This window comes from Patagioenas fasciata, chromosome 3, assembly GCF_037038585.1.
Source record: "Patagioenas fasciata isolate bPatFas1 chromosome 3, bPatFas1.hap1, whole genome shotgun sequence".
Classification (NCBI taxonomy): Eukaryota; Metazoa; Chordata; class Aves; order Columbiformes; family Columbidae; genus Patagioenas; species Patagioenas fasciata.
Window position 1 is genome coordinate 6190002 of NC_092522.1, and position 22856 is coordinate 6212857.

Below are 22856 nucleotides of genomic sequence, written 5' to 3' on the forward strand. Positions count from 1 at the left end.
GCATCATGTACTTTTTTTTTATTGGTAGGTAATCCAGTAGTGCTGTTATTAATAGGGACCTGGTGGCCACTCTAATGACACTAAATGGTCTGACTGGGCCAAAAATCTAATGGCAGGTGAGATGTTTTTGTCCCCATTTCTTGAATTAAACAGCAGAGGTCAACCTTTTAACCTATGCTGTACAACAATGGTAGTGCATAGCAGAAAAGTGATTTTCTTCAGATATTGAGAGACTGTTTAGCCAGACCCCTAGCCCCCTCTTTTGTCTCTGCTCTGTTGATAAACCTTGGCTTATCAACTTCAGATATTTTACTTCACTTTTGCACCACACTCCTCAGCAATTCATCTCAGAGCACTTACAAAGGATTTATTTATCCTGATTTCAACAGGTGAGTCAGCAAAGACCAAATGGCATTAAAATTATAATGACAAAGCAAGGAATAAAACCTAGATCCTGGGAATTCGTTGATGGTTTTCCTACAGTTTTGCAGTAATTGTAGCCACATCTTACGAACTTTACTAGCATCTATGTAGAACATGGTGTGTGGTCTGCTAGTAACCTTAGAAATTCACCATCTTCTTGCCAGTGTACAAAGGGCAACTTTTGTTACTTCAACCAATAGCCAAGCCACTGAAGTGCACATATAATCTTAGTAGGATTGGGATCCCCTGCTGTTAAATACACACTGTTCTTGTACAGTCAGCATAGTAAATTTTTCCCTCCTGCTTCCCAGAATGGTAAAAAGAGACAGGGTATTGCTGTTGGTTGCTTTGGTGTTGCAAAGTACACAATTATTGCGTCATTCTCCCAGTGTCCAGGCAGCACAGACTCTCATATTTTTGAGTAATAGCTGTAGATGCAGCTAATCAGTAGCATGATAGATATGGATATAGAAGCCTGGGTAACAGATGGCTTTGAATAAGATGAAGTTCTGAAGGGCAGAATTCAAAGGTGGTTGTTTTGTTGTCTTTTTTTTTTCTGCAGGAGAAATACTACATCCTGTTTACAGATCATCTGTGTATATTTGGCGAGTCTCATCCCTTCTATAAATCATTTGCTCTGAATGGAATCATGGCAGTAATTTTACTCAGCCCCTAGTAATATTTGTTTTGTTAGCTCTGGCTTTTAGAACACGGTTAAAAGAAACTGGAAAGGACAAATTTTCTTAGACGTTTTTAAAATTGCTCATTTAAATTCATATTTAAATGTAGTCTTTTTATGCACTGCTTGTTTGCAATCTTAAATGTTAGAGACATTGAAAACTAAAACTAATACAGCATATTTAATTCACGATTTTATTAATGCAAGGACACTGGTATTTCTTGGGCCTTGAAATAGATAACAAGCGCAGACTTACAGACTGGGAGATGAAATTTTTCACATCTGAATTGTTATCTAATCAGAGATTACACTCCTCCATAAGCCTAATTGGGGAGGGGAAAAGAAAAAAGAAGACACACATGAGATGATAATTATATCATTTTGTGCCCTGGTAGGTGCTGAGTCTGGGAAGCTGAGACGCTGGAAGCTGTTACGGGGAAGAACGCTACTCTGGTACTTTTTCTTGTCTTTATCACAATGGGGTCAAGATGATCAGTGACTGAGCAGACGGTATGTTTTACAGGTGTTTGATTTGCTGTGACAATCAAGGAAATAATTCTCAAATGCAGAATGCTTCTTGGTTGGAGGGGATTGGCAGGTGCAGAGAGTGTGTTCTACATTACCTTATTCCGTTTATCTTGGTGGCATAGGTGACAGATATGCAGGGAAGTATTACTGACCGTTCTTTGTGCCTACTTATGGTTTATCCTCATCCCAGTCTTTTTCTTTGCAAACATGAACTCCTAGCCACTTATCATGACCAACAATTTATCTTATCACTATATATTCGCAATTAATCTGTAATGAAGCCTAAAAAAGACCAGTTCATACAGAAATGGGGCTTTCTTGCCTAGGAAAAACACCAAAAAAGGCAAAATCTAGGAAAGCTGAGTTCTGATAGTGAATCTGATATAACTATGATGGAAAACATTTTGGTGTTTTACAGTTTCTGTGTCATTTTAGTCAGTTTAAGGGAATATTTTCTTGACCAAAACTGCTACAACTGTTAATTGGAATATGTAAGTAAAAGGCTTAATTCCAAGGGTATAAAAATCAAATCTAGTTAGAGATGGACTGCTTTTTCAGTTGTGCTACTCTATAGTGTATCATGGAGGTTTTCTACAGATCTTAATGGAAGTCTCTGCAGACCACTGGGTGGTATGAAATGAGGTGAAATGCACAAGATGCACAGATATTTATTTTAAACACAGTTCAGTTCAGGTCTCTTTTAGGTAAGGACCAAAAGTTTTCCAAAAATACATTTTACCAATTCAATACATGTCTGAGAAAAATTTTCAAAACCAATGCGTTTCCCTATGTATTTTCACGGTAGTTCATTTAGGATTTAATCTCCTGCACTCACATATTTAAGGTATAGGCTGCTTTTTTGGTATATCACTTACATTTCACTGCCAAGATGACATAGTAATTTTTTCTAATTAAAACACTCCAAGTGTTTTTATTCTCCCAGCCTTTCATCGTTACTGTTTTCCAAAATTGTTATTATAATGCAGCTTTCCTTTAATCCGTCTCCACACTAATTTTAATTATTTTGGGAGGAAGGAATTCTGTCAAAGACTGGCAGAGATGCTTATACTTTAATGTCTTGCCACTAAAATCTAAAACATGAGAATTTGATTCAGCAAAGATAATGCATGTGCGTATTTCCGCAATCAATAAACTCTCGTTTATAAAATCAAGGAGGTATGTTAGTCCTGCTTAGTAGTTCCACGTGTGATTAGAGCCTGACTTGTTTTAAAACTAAATTAATTAAATTTATAAACGTGGTTTTCTCATTAATTATAATAGCATGCCATTTATCCCATTAGTGGCAAGCTGAGTTTAAAGGGACAGTTCACTCTAGTAAACATGTGTACGCATCTGTAGGATAAGGCCATATATGTTGTTTCTAGCTCTAGATAAAATTTCATTTTAATACTAAAATGCTTTCCATTTCCTTGCAGGGTTCATGTTGTGCCTATCATGCTACCTACATAAGAAGAGATTTAAAAAGAAAATAAACAGAAGTTCTGTTCTACTCAGCAAAATACTACTATTTTCAGCCAATACAGCAGGATGAACTGTGTAATTTTAAATACTACTTCGCTTAAATTTTCAAAACATTTTATTACTGTAAATGGAGTAATGTAGCTCTACGTTGAGTGTCATCAGGAGGAAAAAATGTGCTGTTCCTCACTGGGAGACATTTGAGAGGTAATATATCTTTAAGTGTCTCCACCTCTGAATCCACCCACTTCTTGATAGCTGCAGCCTCTTGTTGACTCACAGAAGCTGTGTTCATTCAATAGCGAGCAACAAGCAGTATTTTTCAGAGATTTTAAGAGCACACCTCCTGCTATGTATTTTGCGTTCTAGCTTGCTGCGGCTGAAGGTGTATGAAAGAAACAGTTTTAAGTTTTGAAGATATTGCAAAAGATTGTTCCTCCTCTCATCCCAGAAAATCCTGACAGACCAGTTGGATACCTTTCAGGCCTTAACCAAGAACTTTATCTTCTCGTCCCACTGCCTTTTTTACTGTAGAAAGACCTGAGACACTCTTAAGAACTGACTAATTTAAACAGATGGCTAATCCCAGTGCTGTCTGCAATGGACATCTACATCATCATCATCAGAAACAGAACAATCTCTTAAAAAGTGGAATCTGTAAGAAAAATGGAATTACTAAAGGAATGAAGGTAAGGTTTAATTGTTTACCTTAATTGCCTCAATATTGAACACAGTTGCAACATGACTTATTAAGCTAGTTTCATGGCAGTCTTAGTCTCCATTGAATGGGTTGTATGGATTAGGTTTATGTGTCAAGATTACAATCTTGGGACCTGACATTGTTTGTTTTCTATAATCCTCAACTGGAGTGAGGGTTGTGAGTGCTCATGCAACACAGTGTTGGTCCCATGGTCTAGACTCTAGTTCGTATCAAACATATGCATGCTGAAATGTAGTAGTTTCCTTCCAAAGCTTAACCAATGGTGAAGTTGGCTGTACAATGTTTTAATCACTAGCGAAAAGCTGTTTTATCCACTTAAAGTGTGTGTGGAGTGGTTTTTAACATGTCATTTATTGCTGTACAGGTGTAACCAAGCAAATGTAAGCGGGGGAAGCTGTTTTTTCTTGATATTTACATTACTGCAAGGTTAGTTTAACTGATGTCTGCCCTTTGCTGGTGCCTGCTCTCCAGCCTTGTACTGCTTAGAATCCAAGGCAGTTCACTTACTATTTTCTCAAGCTGTTCTCTTTGAAACTAGTGCATCTCATTTATGTGAATGTTTTGTAGAAAAGCTGGCACGTAGCATCCTAAAGAATGAACCACAAAACCAAGGGTATGCTTTTGCCAAAAGAGCCCAAATCTTAAATGTTGTCTGTCTGCAATACCTGTTCTAACTGGGAATGTTCTGTCTGTCTTGAAGTGTCCTGATTCTGAATCTTGGTGCGATCATTAGTAGAAAGTCTTGTGGTGATTAGAAAAAGGCTGGCTTTACGGCATGGTGTGGTGGTGAGAGGCGGATGGAGGTTGTTTTTGGAGCCTGAGCGCTCACCTGACCATCCCTGTTGAAAACTTTAGACAAGGACTGTGGCAAGGGCTCCACTGTTTTACAAATAAACAGCTATCTTATATCTTTCTCTAAATGGGGCTCTAACACCCCTAGCACTCTAATGAAGGCACGCCCAGTGTCATGCTTAATGATTGTCTGGCTTCAGGTGTCTCCCTTGGTATGGGTGTTGCCCAATCGGTGGCTTGTGTAGGATGAGGAAAGCAAAAAAGCTTGTGCAATGATTTGAAAAGGCCTTTCTTGGGATTCGCTTCCAGAAACCTAATCTGACATCCTTGTATATACCACATATATCTCCTCATCATTTTATATATTAGCTGTTTGCCACAGTGATATCTGAAATCTCTGCTATCAGTTTGAGTGGCAGATTTCAAAGACGAAGCCTCGCCATTCAGTTATTGTGAACCTGGTGCAAATGAGCGGTTTTGAAAGCAGCAGACTCTCAGGAGAGGATTAATTAGGATTCCCTCCTTAACAGGAAAGAGATGGCTAGAGAAGTAAAGTAGAATATCGCTGAGGGTGAGCAAATGGAAATAAATATTGGCCTGAAAGGGGTGGCCAGAAAATGAAGGAAGTGTTAGTAGATGTACCTGCTGGATTAGTGAAGTCTTACAGGTACTGTATGGTTGGTGGAGAACGGGTTTTGCCCTGCTGTGTGATAGGTGAAAGCAGTGCTGAACCACTGCTAAATACCATCCATGGCTGAGGACATGGTGAGGAAGTGAAGCCTTAGAAAGTTCAGGAGCCTTATCAAAGGCAGACGTGGTAAGTCCGGGTCTAGCACTGTGTTCTGAATGACATACTATTTCCCCTCTTCCTGCTTCAAACACAGATTGGGAAAGAAGGAAACAATAACAGACAAGAGTCCTGTATGAACCAGGAATCTCATTCCTGGTAGGAATCTCCCCATTCCTGTCTGGTCTGTTTCCCCGCCCCAGCTGCCTCACCCTGTTCGGTACTTAAGCTTTATCCTATTTTACAGGAACAGATACTGTTCCTTCCTACCTGATCTGTTTACATGGCTCACTGCTGTAGGTGTGCAACTTCACACAATCTTCCAGTGTGTTTATATTTGCAACACCTGGCTGAAGTGTGCTTCCCACTTCACAGCTGGGCTCTGAGGAGCAGGGAATATGGCAGCTGGGTGCACAGGGAAGCCAGTGCAGGAACCAGACCCAGGTTTGTCATGATTCCAGTTGTCCTCCCTCCCTCTCTCCCTCCCTCCCTCCTCTTTTGCTCTTTCTCCACCTTGCCCCAATTTCCCCTAACACTCTGACACACACACACACACACACACACACATATATATATACATACTTTACTGCCTATTCAGTAAATTAATTCACCATTAAACACTTCACATAGGAGGGGAAATACAGTGCTAGGATATTCAGGGGATGTGACTGATGATGCTAGTTGTAGCACTTGAGACTTGTGGCAGTTCTGAAACTCTTGAGGTTAGTTACAGCTGTGTTACTTTGCAAGGAGGGGAGAAGGGAGATGTGTTCTGGTTTAAGAGTGGCAACTGGTGGTGCAGAGCTCTGCAGAGAGGGCATGGCACAGTGAAGGCCAGGAATATGTAGCAATAGTTGCACACAATTTACTGACTGGAACATCAGGCTTTGCAGAAATCAACTTCATAAACCTTTTTTTCTTGGGAGCCCACAGGAAGCACTGGCTTCAGGAAGTGCTGGCTTTGGAAACATTGCTTTTGAAAACACTGGCTCAAGAACAATGTGTTTTGCATCTCAGTTATATAAGAACATTTTGCATGTTTGTGTGTGCGTGACAGAAATGGAGAAGCAATTCTGATACAGGAAAACCCACAGGTTTCCGAAGAAAGTATTTTGTTTAATGAGTGGGGGAAAGTAATTAGGAATGATCAAATGTGGGGGAGTAGGGTGGCTCTGTTTGCTTCCAGCAATCTGCGGCACACCAAGGACAGGAAAAGGAGGTACCTGAGCGATAAAGATGCAGTGAGGTACCCTACCAGAAGACAACCTATTGCTTTTGGGGAAGCGATATAGCACTTTGCGGTGGGACTGCTTGTTTGAATAGCTTCTGTGATGATTTTAAGTCTGACTCACTCAATTCTAGCTGATAGCATGGACTCCCATGTAGTAATGGACACTAGACCTAACCGTGTCCCCACAGCCATGCTGCATCCTTGCATTTGTGGAAGCTGGGCCACAGTGAGACCTGAGCTTCGGGAGGTGGGTCATGGGCCATGTCTCCCAATTCATTAGTGCTTAAAACACAGGCAGATTATTTGCGTTGTTCCAGAACCTGTAGCCTGGACTTGCCTTCATCGATAGTACAGTTCAATAGCTAACCTATATATTCTTGTAACTGTAGTGGCCGGGTATTTTCCTGGTCATGGGTTATTTTGCTGTTGATTAGGTGTCAGTTGTAGGACAGATTGGACTTTTAAAACAACAAACATGTTTGTCCAGTGGAAACATTTTTTCCTGCAGTACACATACAACAATTTTATTTCTTTGATGGATCATTTCCTTGGATGCCTTAGAGAGCCTCCAAGACAGTATAAAGCTATTTGCAAATTTGTTTTTTTTCTGTTCTGCACTAAGAATGGCAGTGGCTTGGAAGAAACTTTGAGTGAACAAGACTGCAGCCTTTTCCAGGGTTTTGAAGCTCCTTTCCGAAAGCAAAAAAGAGCCCAAGATGAGATCAAATCCAGTAACATCTGCCTCACTTGTTTGATAGCCTGAAAATGTGATAGCCTTCAGCATCTGGGGGCTCTAAAATTTGGAGGCTCATTATATTTACCTTCTGTCCTGTGACATCTGGACCTTCTTACTCAGTCCCTTCCATGCTTGTGGCTCCCTTGCTTTCCTTGCTCTCCTTTCTGCACTGCAATGTCACTTAGTCCCCAAGGAAGATCTTATAGAAAACATTGATGGTTTTAAAAGAGAGTGATGAAAGGAATATGCCAAGTGACTGTTCTCAGAGAAATAATTTTCTTCTATGTTGTAAATGCCCCCTGTAATTTCTTTGTGCTCTGTCCTCTCGCATATATAGATAGCAGTTACTTCATACGCTTTTGCAGTAGTTAGTGTAACTGGGGTGTTTTGGATGCAAACTAAATATAAATGTTAATCAGTCCTGCAGGAAAAAAATAAACTCATTCCCACAATTAGAGTTGTATGATAAGGCTTATTAATGAGAGAAGATAAGAGAAAGGAGGGAGGGTTAAGGCTGATCAGACTAGAGCCTTTCCAAATGTTTGCAGTCTCAGCTGTGCACCCATAATGATCTGCCTACAGAATTATTTTATTTGGAAATATCTTCATTTTTTTGGTGTTGCTTTGCGTAAAAACAAACTGAAAGGGGACTTTGTTGTCACCAACCTTTTTCACCTGCAGCACCTAAGCCATTGTGCATATATTAGTGGAAAAGTGCAATCCCCATAAGCTCTCTGGGTTTCACAGCTGTAGTGACAACAGAAAGATATTGAGAAGTGGTTTCCAGTCAGTTCTCTACCAATTACACCTGTTGCTCCAGCTGCACCACAGACATGACTTCCTCATCCTTCATTCCTGCCTTTTCTTCAGCTTGGTTTCAAGCCCCAGAAATTCATTGCTTTGCACCAGCACGCTCAGCTAATAATCACGGGTCTCAGATCCACACCCTTGTTTCTGTCATCTGCCCTGCTATGTGATGAGCTCAATGCATTGGAAGCAGGAAATGTTGAAGACATCTTTCTACCAGCTGAGATGTCTCCAATGTGTAGGCACATGTGACAGTCAATGACTCTTGTAGCAACGTTTTAAGTGTATAGCATTAGACTTTGCATGCAAGGCTAGAGATTTTTCAAATAGCATGATAAGAAAATTTCCAGCAGGGCTGGAGTCACTACCCTGTTAATGCCTGAAAATATCTAAATTTTTGGAAGTTTAAGCCCTGACAAAATTAGCACGTGTTGATTTGCTTTGGCTTGAAAGACCTAGCATCTCAGTTCTTTAAGGACAGCCTCCTCTTGGCACAAGAAGATGTCATCCTTGTGCTCATGAAAACAAGTAAATATATGGCTTAAGTAACCACATAACCCATGATTGAGCTCCAGTGCAAAAAAGCAGTGTACAAGAAATAGATGCAGGGGTAGGCTACAAAAGAAGAATTTTGAAACATTGCAGGGGCATGTGGGGATGGTGTTACGATAGACAAAGCTCACCTGAGGTCGATGTTAGCAAGGGACATCACGAGAAGAAAGAAGACCTTTTACTGCTACATTAGTAGTAAATAAATAAACACAGATAATGTGGTGCCTTGCTGAATGAGGTGGGTGATTTGGTGACTGCAGATGCAGGTGAGACTGAGGTATTCCATGTTTTCTTTGCCTCAGCACCAGTAGTGGAAGAAGATTGAGTCATGGATCTCTTGAGAAATCTCAGCCCATACAACTGCATGGGACCAGAAGGGAAGCAACCAAGTGTTCTGGCTGATGTCATAGTGATATCACGCACTATCATGTTTGAAAGGTCAATGGATATGAAGAGAAATATAGGAAGATCCCTTATTACTTAGGAAAGGCAAATATTCCACCTGTCTTCAAAAGACAGATCATTTCTAGCAAAGGTTGTTTCTGGGAGCATATAGAAGAAGGTGGTTGGGATTAGCAAGCATGGATGTACCAAAGATAAATGATATTTGACTGTTTGTCTTCTATGATGAACTGACTAGATTCGTGAAAGAGGGGTGTCATCTGCCTTGACTTTAGCCATACCATTCTGAGATGCTACTCGAGACATTACGGTCTTGATGAGTGGACTTCTGTATGGGTTAATAACTGGCTGGACCATTGGGTAGTGGTTTATGGTTTATACTTTCCCTGGAGGCTGGAGAGGCTTCATATATGGGAAAGAAGAAGCAGCAGCAAACAAGAAACCCCAGCAAACTCAAGATGCAAAACCCCAAGCACCTTGCTGGGAATTTGGTGTTGACCTGTCGTTGGACATGAGGATAAACCAGAAACCAGCTGAGGGCCCATCCAGTCTGAGTCTCTGTCATTGGCCTATGTTATCGAAACATGGATGTTCTACTTGTCCAACACACTAAAATACAATTAGTATGATATATGCGTTCTTTTAAACCTCAGCTGCAGGTCACTTGAGCGTGTTTATAATCTTCCTCACCAATATTCCATTATTTTACCACAGTCCCTATAAAACCTGATTTTTTTTCCCCAGAATTATGGTTAACAACACACTGCCTCTCACAGTTTGCTGTTTGCAAGCATGCAGTGGTGACTCAAATCCTGTTTTATAGGGTTCTAGACAACTGTAAATAGCCCTTCATTTATCATGATATGCAGGTCTGTTTCTTCTGCCAACAGATGTATGAGCTCTCTCATGGATTACTATTTTCTAATTTATTTTTAAAGGAAATTAACTTTTGTTGTGGCTAGGACTGTGGCATTAACCAGCAAAGCAGGAAATTAAATTTCCCTACAATGATCAGTGTCTCAGCCGGAGAGTTCTTGCCATTCCTGGCAGCTAATTTTTCCATAGAAAACACTTTTAGAAAGCAACCAAGCCAGAAGTTCTGTGAGACTATTGTCTGAGAGAGTTGTCATTGTGGGATGCATGTTGAATTGGGAAGCAAAACGTCATTTAAGGAGAAGAGCAGGCAGCAGGAACCAGCAGTATGGTGCGCCTGGAGCATTTTGCACTTTAGGATCTATTGATTCAGATAGATAGCTAGAGCATTCAGCAAGATACCTTTAGTATAAAACTGCAAGGTGAAGAACTAAATTTCCAGGGCAGATATCATCTGTGTCTTCAGCACAAAGTTACATTTAATCTGTTCTCGACTGGTGACTTTCTCTCTCCCAAAGTATTTTGGATTTTTGGGAGAATATGCAGTCTAGATGTAACACAGCAAAGCCTTGACTCTTCTTCTGATCGTCTCGGTCTTTTTGGAAATTATTCAGCTGTATCCTTGCATTTGGCCATGCACAGGCTTTGGCATGTGCTCTGCCATTTCCCTCTCTTCCAAAACATCTGTTTTTTCCCTCAGCCTACCAGGTAGTTAGTATTTATTCACTTAGCAAGAAGAATATGGAAAGACAAATTTATGGTGAGGAGCTGAGACTTGCAGCCATTTCAGTTGGCATCATGCTGCACTCTGCTTCCTCCAGGAACTTCAGTCTGAGTTTCTGCTTCCCTGTTGCTGCTGCTGATTCATGTGGTCTGAAGAGCTGCCATACATCCATCTCTGTGACTCACATAGAGTTATCTGAAACTTCAGCCTGGCTAATCTTCTCACAGCCGCAAAGCTGTCTGCCTACACATGGCTTCACAGCAACCATGTGTGTGTTCTTGAGCTTCTTGGGGCTGTTCTGTGAGAGAGTGTCTCAGTCTGTCCCTGTCCATTCCTTGTATCTCCACAACACTTTGTTATCTGGAAAGAACATTCCTCCCTCTGTGATCCCCAGGTTTCTCTGTAAAGATCTCCCAAGCCACTGCCTGGAGAGGGTGGGATACAGATATTTCCAGCCAGTCCTAGCACCCTGTGTCAGTGTCTGTAGTCATTCAGCCTGAGAATCCAGGGAATATAACTTGAGAAATTAATTTAAGACCACTTATGCTTGTCACATTGTACCTCACAGTCAACTGTTCCTATATCACCTACTTGGGGCACTCGCTGATCAACCTCAACGTTTCAGGTGCTGCACAGATACCAACACCAAATAATGAAACAATGCAAAGTGAAGAAGCTTTTGTGGAAGGCATTTCATGGTCCAAGAAAGCATTTGAAAAATCAGTATATTTTCCCAGCTTTTTAAGGTCATATGCATGTAAGTTCCTGAGTGTAAGCTTTTGAACTTCCAGCAATCTCTTGACATCAGGCATGCTCAAAGGCAACGTTTTACATCTACACAATGTCTCTCAATGTTGCATCTCCTTTATATAAGGCATTACTATCCTGGGCGATTTTTTTTCCCCCTTCCATCGTTGTTATATAAACAGGTTTTTTGTTTGCATGTGTGGGTGGTAAGAGTGGGAGGTACTAGCGGGTACCAGGGTGTGTTAATCCCCAAGGGGGAATCTTCTTGGTTTTTTGTTGTTTTGTTTTGATCACAAAGGAAACAAACCCTGCTCGAGCTGTTTTGTTGCTATCTCCACACCTTTTCCTCTTTTTTAATCACAGTCATCCTTCACCCATGGTCCATCATCCTCAATGACTTGCTTTAGGTTACAAAAGAACCAATAATGAGATTTCTATAAGCTCTTAAGTAATGGACTGGATTCTGTAATATGTAAGGGGTATTACAAAGTATATTCCGCTTCCTGTGTGTACACGGTCCAGTTTCGTCCAAGGTTAAGAAATACAAAATTACTTTATCAAACCATCTAGGAAGAATCCCACATGGGTGGAACTTGTTTATTAGTAAATTTTGGCTTTCAATACCTTTCCTAACAGTATCCTTAAAGCTGAACTCGGGACCTTTGTTTCTAGAATCTATTTCTTATCCATAATCAAACAGGACCAAGTACAGATTCCAAAACAAGAATAAGCAATTTTGTAGTCTGTTTTTATTTTAGGATGTATATTAATGGAATGGGTATGCTGATGAGTGAGATGTTGGATATGCTGTGTGCACTATTAACACTTGGCAAAATACTTACGAGTAAGTTTTTGTCCTGAGACAGGAGACATGCTTTAGGAACTGAGGAGTAGATTTAATAAAAATCAGTTTCACTTTGGGTTAAACCTTTTGTCCCAGGAGAGGTGTAGTTTATTGCATCCCTGAGAAGGAATTAATTGGCTTCCTCACATCTCTTGCTCACAAATGCAAGCTAAAGAAATAAAATTCAGCAAAAGGTGGATGTCTTTAACCAGAGATCACAGGATCAAAAAGGGCTGAAAGGAAGCTGTATTTCTTTTTTAAGTCTTTTTAAAGGATGGATAGCTGAGCAGGCTGGCCCCAAAATCCTGGCCCTTGGGCCCTGGTGCACAGTTTAGAAACCCCCCAGAGGACTTGTTGTTAGAGCAGCTGTTTCCAACATAAGGTAAGTTCTACAAGATCCTTCCATTTCCCCCCATGCACATCTTCCCAAGCACACAGGTTTTCCAACAAGCTTTTCTCTCCACTTGATTAGCATCTCAGCTCTTCCTAAACTTCTATTGTGACAAGAGAAATCTCTGCTCTTTATTGTCCTGTCATCACCTCTTTGATGTGGTAAAGAAATCACTGTGGCTATTGCATTAGAAATCCATCTCTGAAGGTTACGCAAGAGTGAAAGTCAACAGACTCTACTAGTAATGAGCAAGACAGCATTACCAAGCATGACAGATAAAAAACGGAGCTCTGTCAGCTTCCATCTCACCCCCAAACCAAAATATCAATTAATTGATGCTTTTGAAAATCTTGGCATGGACTTAATTATGCTTTCAGTAGAGCATAATTAGATCAGGAAAATCAGAAGGTAAAAATCAGCTTTACCCATCAATAGATGGAAAATATGTTCAAATTTGCAGAGATAAGGTACTACTAGTAGGGGGTTTCTATTATATCTGTGATTCAGTATAACTAGAGACCTTTTGAAAACTTGTCTTGCATGTGGGCTGAGAATTACAAGGATTTATGTAAGTGAAGTGAAGCATGTTTTTATTTGATTTTGTCAGTATTATTATCAGAGACTTTGGCTTTTTTGGCCGTTTCATTATGTACCTGATAAGAAATAAAACATTGTACTCCTGTGATTCTTATATAAAGAAATTAACATTTCCATGAAACAAAATTTCATTCAATGACAAGTTATACAGATTCTTAAATCATCAGGTAAGCACGCTTACTTTCATTTCCCGTTGAACGCTTTATAGGTGTCAAAAATGTATCTGTTTGGGGGAGTGTTGTAAAGTGGAGGGGAACCACCTATATAGTTTGTTCTTTAGCATTGTAGCATTATACTGTCTCAGTTGGTTTTGACCTCGTTTCCTGTAGAAACAAGACTTATTTAATGACACTGTCTGTCAGCTCCTTAACAACTTGTGAACTAGTCAGCCGTTTCCAGTCGCTTTTGACAAAGGCTCATCATCTGCTCCTTCCTTAAAGCAGGCAGCTGGGCGCAGGAGAATGGGTCTTCACATTCCCTTTGAAAGAGAAGCTGCAGTGTGAACTCATTCCTCCTGTACCCTGGAGAATCTGCAGCAGAAAGGAGATTTGATCTGCATCCCAAATCAGAAGGAAGTTTCTGTCAGTGCATTGCTTTACTTGACACCAAAGTCAATCAACATGAGACGCACATAGAAACCCAGAATTTATTATTCCCAGAGTTCACAGGGCTCTGTTTACTTCTTCGCTAACTCATTTCTACATGGTGCATATCTTATTGTATTTCTCTGGAATGTATTTGCTCTGTAGACTTTCTGAGGTAAAGACTTAGTTTTCTGTCCTTTTCTTGTAAACTGCTTGGTACACATAGGAGCATTATCTTACTAAGTTTACCTTCATTCACATGGAGTGTTATCAAAGTCCTCCCACTTTTTCAAATTTCAATGATTTGTTATCATTATTGTGTAAAGCAGTTGACCTGTCTCCTTTTCTAGTTGCTGCTAGTAAGTCAGGATAGAAAAGTGTATCTTGGTCTCATTTCTCATGGGACATTTCTCCTCTACCAGTCTGTCTACAGATGAAACTCGAGTTCAAGTATAAAAGTTATACTTACAGTTTTGCAGTAATTCAATTCTAATTTAGTCATGCATCAGTTCTTCATCTGTAGAGGAGACTGATCCAAAGGAGAGCAGATTGAAACTCATCACTGTCCTCTGGCTGGTGTTTCCCTGTTTCACAAAGGCTGTGTTATTTCAGTTCACCTCCTGTGGATCGAAGTGTCTCACCTACTCAGCAAAGGCATTCTAAGTGGGAGCTATATTTTGGAACATCAGCATAAAGACAGAAATGAAATGGATGCAACTTGGGCTGAAGGGTGCTGGTTAGGCATTTTGGAGAGGTTCGACTATTTCTTCATTGAGATTTATGCAATTATAGTTACAATGTTTTGGTGGGTTTGTGGATTTGGGTTTTTTCCTTTTGTTTTGTTTCAGGGCTACCCATAGAATAACTTGGATAGCATGGAAAGCTTCTTAAAGAGCTTTTAACCTGATATCCAAGAAAGGCTGCTGTGTTAAAAAGATAGTCTAAACGACTGGCAGAAGACAGTTCGAGGGTTCTTTAGTTCTCGTGTTATTTTGAGTGATGTCTTGCTGGGGAAGCTGATCAAAATATCTCTGCTTCGTGGCACTTCTCAGTAAGGAACCACCATGGCTGACTGACAATAATTTGTTTGCAGACTTCACTGTTTGCTGTTTATTCATGTCTTCCTTTTTTCCAGCCCTGTACATCTCCCTGGTTCATGGCTAACATTTCAAGGCTACATTTAGTCACTGTTGTACCGTATTGTATTCTTCACTGGGACGCATGTCTACTCAGCTGTGTGGCCAAAAACCCAGCCATGTTCTGCAGGACTCACACAGGGTTTGCAATGCAATATTTCAGCAGATGTATGAGGGATAGGCGTGGACCATGTGTAGGCAATTGTATTTGCCAACTATACATTCTTGGAATAGGAAACAGCTTTACCTATGAGATCCTTATGACAAATGGAGTTACCAAGTCTGACAATAAAATCTTCTGGAGCAATTTCTTGAAACTCATGGTAGAGGCAAACGGACCAGCATTATTTTCTATGCTATTGGACAAAGAACTTTTTTCCTAATTTGAAACAATTGCTTGGAGTCTCATTTCCTTATCAGCCCCATCCAGCCATGGTTAAAATAAGCAGATGCACCTGTGCTTTTTCTGTTCACATGTTCTTGAAGATCACTGCAAAACTGAATAGTAGTTTGTGATTTGGGTTTTTTTTGGCCCACATTGTTCAACATGCAAGATTTAGCAAAGCTCATAAACAACACTGTTTTAACAATTGAGTAGGCAAGGAAATGGTGAGGCCTTTGAAACATTCTGTGTTTTGAAAAGACAATTAAATTGGAAAAAAGAAATCAAAACTGCAGACACATGCAAGGCATTGGAAGGGAAGAATGTCTCTGAAGCTGCCAGACATAGGTTCTTATGTGTGGATAATGGTCACTTTTGGAATAGGAAAATCAATTGTCAAGCTATATAATATCTAATTTAGCTAATATTGGTTAGTTTTGCTTATTCAGATTACTCATCAGCTAGATATAAAGCTGTGTATGTCCTAAGCCAAGCAGCTTACAATTATAAATAGTTTGCTTTAGGTCCCACTTTCACATCTGTTATGAAAAAAGTGTAGTTGTGAATAAGACATACCTTCTTGGCACAATTTCTAGTTATTTGAGTGGCAATATTGGGGACAAGGAGTCATAGTTGAACTTCTGTAACTCCTCACTTTCAAGTCAATGCAAGGGACAAAGAGCTCTCTCGCAGATGACAATTGGCCAGTCAAGGTGGAAATGGGGGAGTGAGATAAAGCAGTGGTTGAACTGGTGAGTCCGGCTCGCTGGGTTGTCCGTTCAGCGGTGTGGTGGTGCTGGGGTGGAGTGAGGTGGAGCTGCCCCGGGGAGCAAAATGCTCCCTGAGAACTGGGTCAGGGGAGTGCCCGGCTCGCCGGGGGTGCTGGTGTAGCCGGGGGCTAGAGAGGGAAAGCCAAAAGGAGGTGAAAGGTGGATGGGCTGAGTCTGTGGCAGATGATCTCAGCCAGGATGTAGGCAAGGAACCGAGGAGAAGGAATAGCACAAGGAGGGGAAGATTGCAGCTGCTTGCAGATTTCCATCTCAAAGGAAGGAGCTGAATTTTTTTATTTTGTTTTACTGTTTTGCAAATAACAAAGAAATAGGACTACCAGCAGATAGCCACAGAAACATGAATCATTTCACAGCCACCATATGTATTGACTAACACGTAATACTCTGAAATGAAATACTTCAGTGTTGACTGAATGTTTAGTTAAAACAAAAGCAGCAGTGCTTGCCATGGTTGCTGCTACCAGCACTTTACCATCCTTCCATTAGGAGAATTCTAGCATAACCTTTTTTGTAACTGCTTGCGACACCCTTGTTGTGTTTGTCTGGGCTACAAAGAGTGATTTAATCCATTTTGCTGTACATTCCTTAAGAATATACGTAAATTTTACCATTTTCTTTCCAAATCCAAAATTGGACTGTGGTATTTCTGGGGAAATATGGTCTCTTCTGCAGACCTTCTGCAGGTCTCTTCTGTGTGTCTTAAGATACCAGAAGCAGATTTGAGGGCTGTGTGGAGCTATGAGGTGGATCTTAGGAAATGAGGATAGAGTTGCAGGGCTTTTTGTGGGAGCGCAAGCCTTCCGCATTATTCTACCGAGGTTTGTAACATAGGAAAAAATTGATAATGCTTAGCTGTCGTTTGCTACGGAGACACAGGGACATATATGGAATTTCAAAATAGTTCAGCTCTGTTTTGCAAACTAAGTGGTCAAATTTTTGAAATTGCTCCCACAGAAAAAAAAAAATCTTCAAAAATTCTGTGGTCTGTGATCCTTTCTTCTGGGAGTGCAGGAATGCCCATGTCAAATATTTTCCATTCTTGGCAGGAATTTACTCCCCTAGAGCTCGTGTTCTGTTTTAATGCACCTGAGTGAGAGTACTTTAAATATTTGTTATTTCATTCCAGTCAAGACATAAATGATAATCTGAACCTTAGGCATAATTAAATTTTTATTTTCTATACCTTCCTGTATATCTACGCTTCCCGCTGCACTGTCTGACAGTTGCATTTTTAGTTCTCTAGACATGATGTAGGACCCAATCTCACTACTTGGGTTTCAAGCAGTTTTGGCATATGGTGGATATATCTAGCCAAGCCTACATTTTGGGGCAATGTGTCTATGGTAGAATCCCAGTTTGTATAGTCTCCCATTTTTAAGGATTTTTTTTCTTTCAAAAAAACCTTCTAGTCTGTTTTGTCCATTAACAGATGATACTGGATTTTACCCCCATGCTTTGTTTTACTGTGATTCTGCGATGCATTTGGTAAGGCAAATCTGTAAGTAAGTTACCTGAGCACAGAATTTCTGGTTTAGAGTATTTGTCATCAAGTGATGTAATCTCTCTGCACACTTTTCTCTGACTCTTCTGAAATGGACATAACTTCTTGTCGGTACCTCTCAGGGTCCCTCAGGGAAACCAGTGCCTTTCATTTCACATTTCTATATCATTTCCACACAACAGCTCCAATGGACATGGCTGTACTGAGCACTGAGCTTAGTCTGAGCTGCTTCAACCCTTCTTTCATCCAAAAGGAGAAGCCTCTCATTTATTTCTCTTTTAATTTCAAGCTAGAGCTGATAGTACACTTTGAGCATTAGGCTCTAGAACTGGCTGGGGATAACCTGCTGTCTCTTTCTGTGTGGATGTAGACAGGACTCCAGTCAGACCACCTTTCTGACTGAGCTGAGTCTAATTCCAGAGCCCCCATCTCTCGCAGAGGGCAGGTGCTGCCAAGGTATCTCACTTCCATTCAACTCAGCATCGGGAAGCAATTGGCAAACCTGCCGGCTCCTGTGCAAGCTGCGAGCCTGGAGCCCCTGCATGTCACTGAGACCAGACCTTACCTTCAGGCATTGCAAAATCATCTGCCACATGGACTGACTGACTGCAAAATCAGTGTAGTTGGCAGCGGAGGGCGTTATGTGTGATCTCCTGCCAGCCTAGAGTGGAAACACTGCTGGTTAAGGAGAAGAGACATCGTTGGAAACATCCAGGTTCCCCTGTAATTCAAACAATTGTTTAAACAGGTACCTCAAGCTACATACGGTTTAACCTTTGCAGCTGACAGTTCTGTTTTTCTGGAAGCAAAAATCATCTTTTTTAGAAGTTTCTCTAGAGCCTTGTGCTGGTGCACATAGCTATGTTTTCTGAGTTTTACTTTCCCTCTTGTCTTTCTTTTGTATGAACTGATTTTTTTACACAAGCTAAAGTTATTGCCTCAGTCCATATGGGAGCTGTCAGAATGGGCACATAAAATTTCTTAATTCAGTTTAGGATGATTAATTTCCTATATGAGAATGAAGGAAGTGCCGAACTTCCTTCCCTGTGGAATGAGAAAGAATGTAAAACAAGAAGTTATCATCAGAGTATACTAGTATTGGTTTAGAATTGACTGTGAAGCATTATGTCTGAAACATCTAAATATTCACCTACAGACATATCTGCCTAGACAGGTTTTGTGAGGAGTTTATGGACATGAGACCTCAGTTTATTTTATTTTTTTTTTTTCACCCACTGTAACTGAGCTTTATTAATTCCTTATCAACCGATTTGTACCATGGGACATGCTAGTAGGATCATATTACTTTGCACATGTGGACATTCCTCAGAAGTAAATGATATTTTTCTCTGCTATAAGGTGGGATGTAAGTATGTAGTTCACCCTCTCAGAATGGCTACTGGATGAAATAAAGCTGTCAGAACAAATTTGAGACCTGTCTCCACTGCAGTCGAGAGGGTCACCTGCACCTTTTGCCATTGCTCATTATTTGACTCATTGCACAAATATATTTGCAGCAGCTATTATAGGGTATGTTCATCTTATGCTCAGGTTTGAGATATATATATGTATATATATATTTTTTTTTTGTTTGTTTGTTTGTTTTTTCAGATGTGGAAGGGTAAAGGTGAAACATGAGGCCTTCTGAAAAAGATTTATCTTCTGTGTGAAGTTTTACTGCAACTTGCTTATCATGTATAACTGTAAACAAAAATTTCAGAAATAAGTGACTATTTGTTTTACTAATTCTTCAAAGTCCTTGCATTTTAATGGGCTTTAAAACTATGTTATTTGTGAAGGAGGCAGCACCTTCCTTTTGGGTTTTGTTGACAACGGTTGTATTTGAGAGATAAGATTGGTGCATAGGCATCTTCTGTGATCCCAAAATGTGTTGGGGAGCTCAGGAGAATATTTGGTTGATCAGAACTTCAGCGCATCTCATGTCTCATCTTTGCATTAACAAATATTGTTGGTCTGTCTTGGTATTTCCAAATTTAGGAGCACGGAAGTGTTATTCTAATGGAAAAGTCAGAGAAGCATTATCATACCTCTTAGAGGACCGATATACTAGAAGGATGCTGTGTAAAGATGTTAATGAGATAGAGATAACAGGGGTTTGTGTGGCCACAAAAGAAAACAAAAGTCTATACAGTCTTTGTTAGGCAGAACTTTGTTCACTGATTTGTGAAGTGTGCTTTACAAAAGCCAGAATCATGTTAATTTTATTTTCATTTTAAACAGAAACTCTACATATCTACTTCCTTCCAGCATCCATGGCTTATAGGTTCTCTATCTGCTTGCGTTTCACTTTGTGCAAAACGTGTATCAACTCTTTTTGGAGTGCTTGATCTTTTCTGTTCAATGTTTCATGTCATGGTGAGGTTTCTAAACATGATGTAAGCAGGAAAAATAGATATTTAAGGCTTAAAAGTATTTTGAAATATCATCTAGTCCATTTCTATACAACAAAGTAGACTCAGTTTTATGTAGGGCTAGTTTTATGCTAGAATATCTTGAAGGCTATTCTGGAGCCTCTTAACCCGTAAATTGTGCTTCTCTGCTTTGGGATTTTGCTGAGATACTGACAGTACTGCTTTCTGGTATCTTTTGCTAGACAGTATTAGCTTTGACCATACATAAAATGTTCCTGACAGGGGCTTTTTACACCCATCTTAAACATCTCCATTGCTCTAGCTTCATGTTTAACTGCTTTTATCAGTAGAAAGTTCTTTCTAATGTCCGATTTATGTCACCTTGGCTGTTACTTAAGCATGTTGATGCTTTCCATAGCGCAGGTTATTCTCTTCCTCTTGCACTTACCTTTTACATGTTTGAAGACTATGAAGCTGCCAGTCATTAGGGTTTTTAGTTCTCTTTAGATTTGACGGTTCAAGTGGTTTCATTCTCATAACTTACTTGACCATACTTCATGCTTCTCTTCCCAGCTCTCTCAATTTTGTTCACCACCTCTTTCTCAAAAAGTGTTGCCCAAAGCTGGATGGAGTACTTCAGCCAAGACCTGCATACTGCTTAGTAGCACTGGAGGGGTTTGTTCTTTTGCCCTTAGCATTGTTTTCTGAAGACATGGCTGGGGTATTTTCTGATTCCTTTTAGATTTATTATTGCTTCCTATAGAGTTACCTGCTATTTTTGAGTACAGTTGTGCTCTGGTGAAATGTTATTCTGCTGTTCCATTTCCTACTTTTCCATAGTCCCTTGATGTCTACTGTTTTATGATCAGTATAAATGAAAACTTTGAGTTAAGATACCCTAATGTCTACTCAAACTATTTCCAACGTACAGCAATGTTCTGAGTATTGTTTTTCGATTTGCCCCAAAGCAATATGGGAACAAATAATACAGGAGGGAAGACAAAGGCTTGTGAAATGTCCACAACTGCTTTTAACATGAGCAATGGGTCTAATGAAGCCGGATTTCATCTTGTTTGTGTCCAGCATCTTCTACCACTCCAGAACATCCCAGTGTCCCTACCACATCCTCGCTTTCCAGATGGCCAAGACAGAATGTGCTGAACCTTATTGAGATCTCTGTAGGCACTGACTTGTGGGTCATTACTCTTGTGTTCGTGTAATTGACTCCAAGAATGGCTAAAGAGTCAAGTTATTGCTCTCTTTTCTTCAGCACATGGGTTTGGATCACTTTGCACTATCACCATCAGACTTTCCTGAAGCTGTCAGGGAAGTTCGTACCTTGAAGACCTCTATTCTTCCAACAGATTTGATTGAAATTGGTCTGTGAGCTTGAAAGCTACTAGAGGGATACTTGCAGACAGAGGGGTAACATGAGGGCATAAGCCATTGCTTTCTTAGAAAACAGGATAAAATCGTTCAAATCCAAATGCTAATTCAACTGACTTTTTGCTTCTTGTGGTGTATTTGAAGAAGTGTCTTCCTTTGCTGGAGCAACAAACATGTGTCAGTCACACCTTTTCCTCAGTATTCTTGCACCTGATTTCTGTCTCTTGAATTTCTGGTGTGCTTCTTTTTCCCTAATCTTCGTCTTTTCTGCCGAGAACCACAACCTCTAGGTGTTCCCTTCTAGGTATAATAGATGTGGATCTACTGCCGAGAATTAGTACCTGGTGGGGTGAGGACTTTCCTTGTTGTCTGTATCTAGACTGCAATAAACCCGAGGACATAATTTATTTCTGCAAACCTGATAGTTACAGAAGGTTCACGTCAGAGAAAGCCAGGCATTCTCATCTTCAGTGCTATGACTTGCATAATTACTGGAACAAATTATAAAAAGTATTTTAATTTATCGTGTACTAAAATAAAAATCATGTACCAATTTATTTCTAGATTTTTTTTTATTAATCTTCAAGCAATTGAAGTTAAATACAATTATTTATATTTGAGCTCTGAATTAGCCAATTTAACAATGGTTAATTAATATCATTACAGTTAAATAGACATTAGGAAGTCATTAAGGCTCATATAATCTTTCCCACTTATACAAGACAGAAATTTAAGTTGGTGGGAAGAGGCAGCATCTTGCAGAACTCTTGTACCACCTCCAGGATCTTGGAGGAGTCCACCTGTGAGTCCTTCATAGGTATAGAAGTGGGCATTACTTAGTAAGAACACATTTAAACCACTTTTTATTGATATTTTCCAAGCAAAAAATTGCTAGAGAAGGATGTTACTGTTTGTGTAGAGTTGGGGTGGTAGGGAACAACAACCAAAAAACCCCACAGCATCACAAAATCAGTAATTGCTTGTCATCTATTAAAATATATAGCTTTTCTACATTAAGACATACATTGGTGAATCCAAATTAGTCTGTAAACTTTCTGTGATTCTTGCAACATAATATGAGGATAGGTGGGTTGCAGCCCTTGTCACGTTGTTAAGTGATGCACTGATCTATCCGATCACGTATGCCAGTTCTGATGCTGGCTTTAGTGTAGCTCGTCTGACTTTATTATGCCATGGGCACTGCTGCCAAGTTGCCTAACTATTGTTTAAGTGAATTCCTGTCTTTTTGCTTAAGACAACTTCTCTTATGTTTGAAGGTGTCTAGCTATTAATTTTCTTAACTTTATTCCCACTGTGATGTGCTGTGAGACTGTTGACAAGTTTATGGCTGTCTGCTTCATCTTCCTTGAATTATTCTGTTCTAAAAACCT

The 22856-nt window shown here is 40.0% G+C and overlaps 1 protein-coding gene across 3 annotated transcripts in view; it reads left to right on the forward strand.

The window, feature by feature from the left end:
* SPTLC3 (serine palmitoyltransferase long chain base subunit 3) overlaps positions 1–22856 on the forward strand; it is a 102379-nt gene that overhangs the window by 18597 nt on the left and 60926 nt on the right. Inside the window, exons 5-7 of one of the 3 annotated variants that reach the window (XM_071805682.1) lie at positions 1498–1612; positions 3067–3316; positions 3644–3798. In XM_071805682.1, coding sequence (XP_071661783.1) covers positions 3685–3798 — 114 coding nt within the window. In that variant the 5' untranslated portion in view covers positions 1498–1612; positions 3067–3316; positions 3644–3684. Of the gene's footprint in view, positions 1–1497; positions 1613–3066; positions 3799–22856 lie in introns of all 3 variants that reach the window. The other 2 variants (XM_065834642.2, XM_065834643.2) reach the window with 2 other exon arrangements.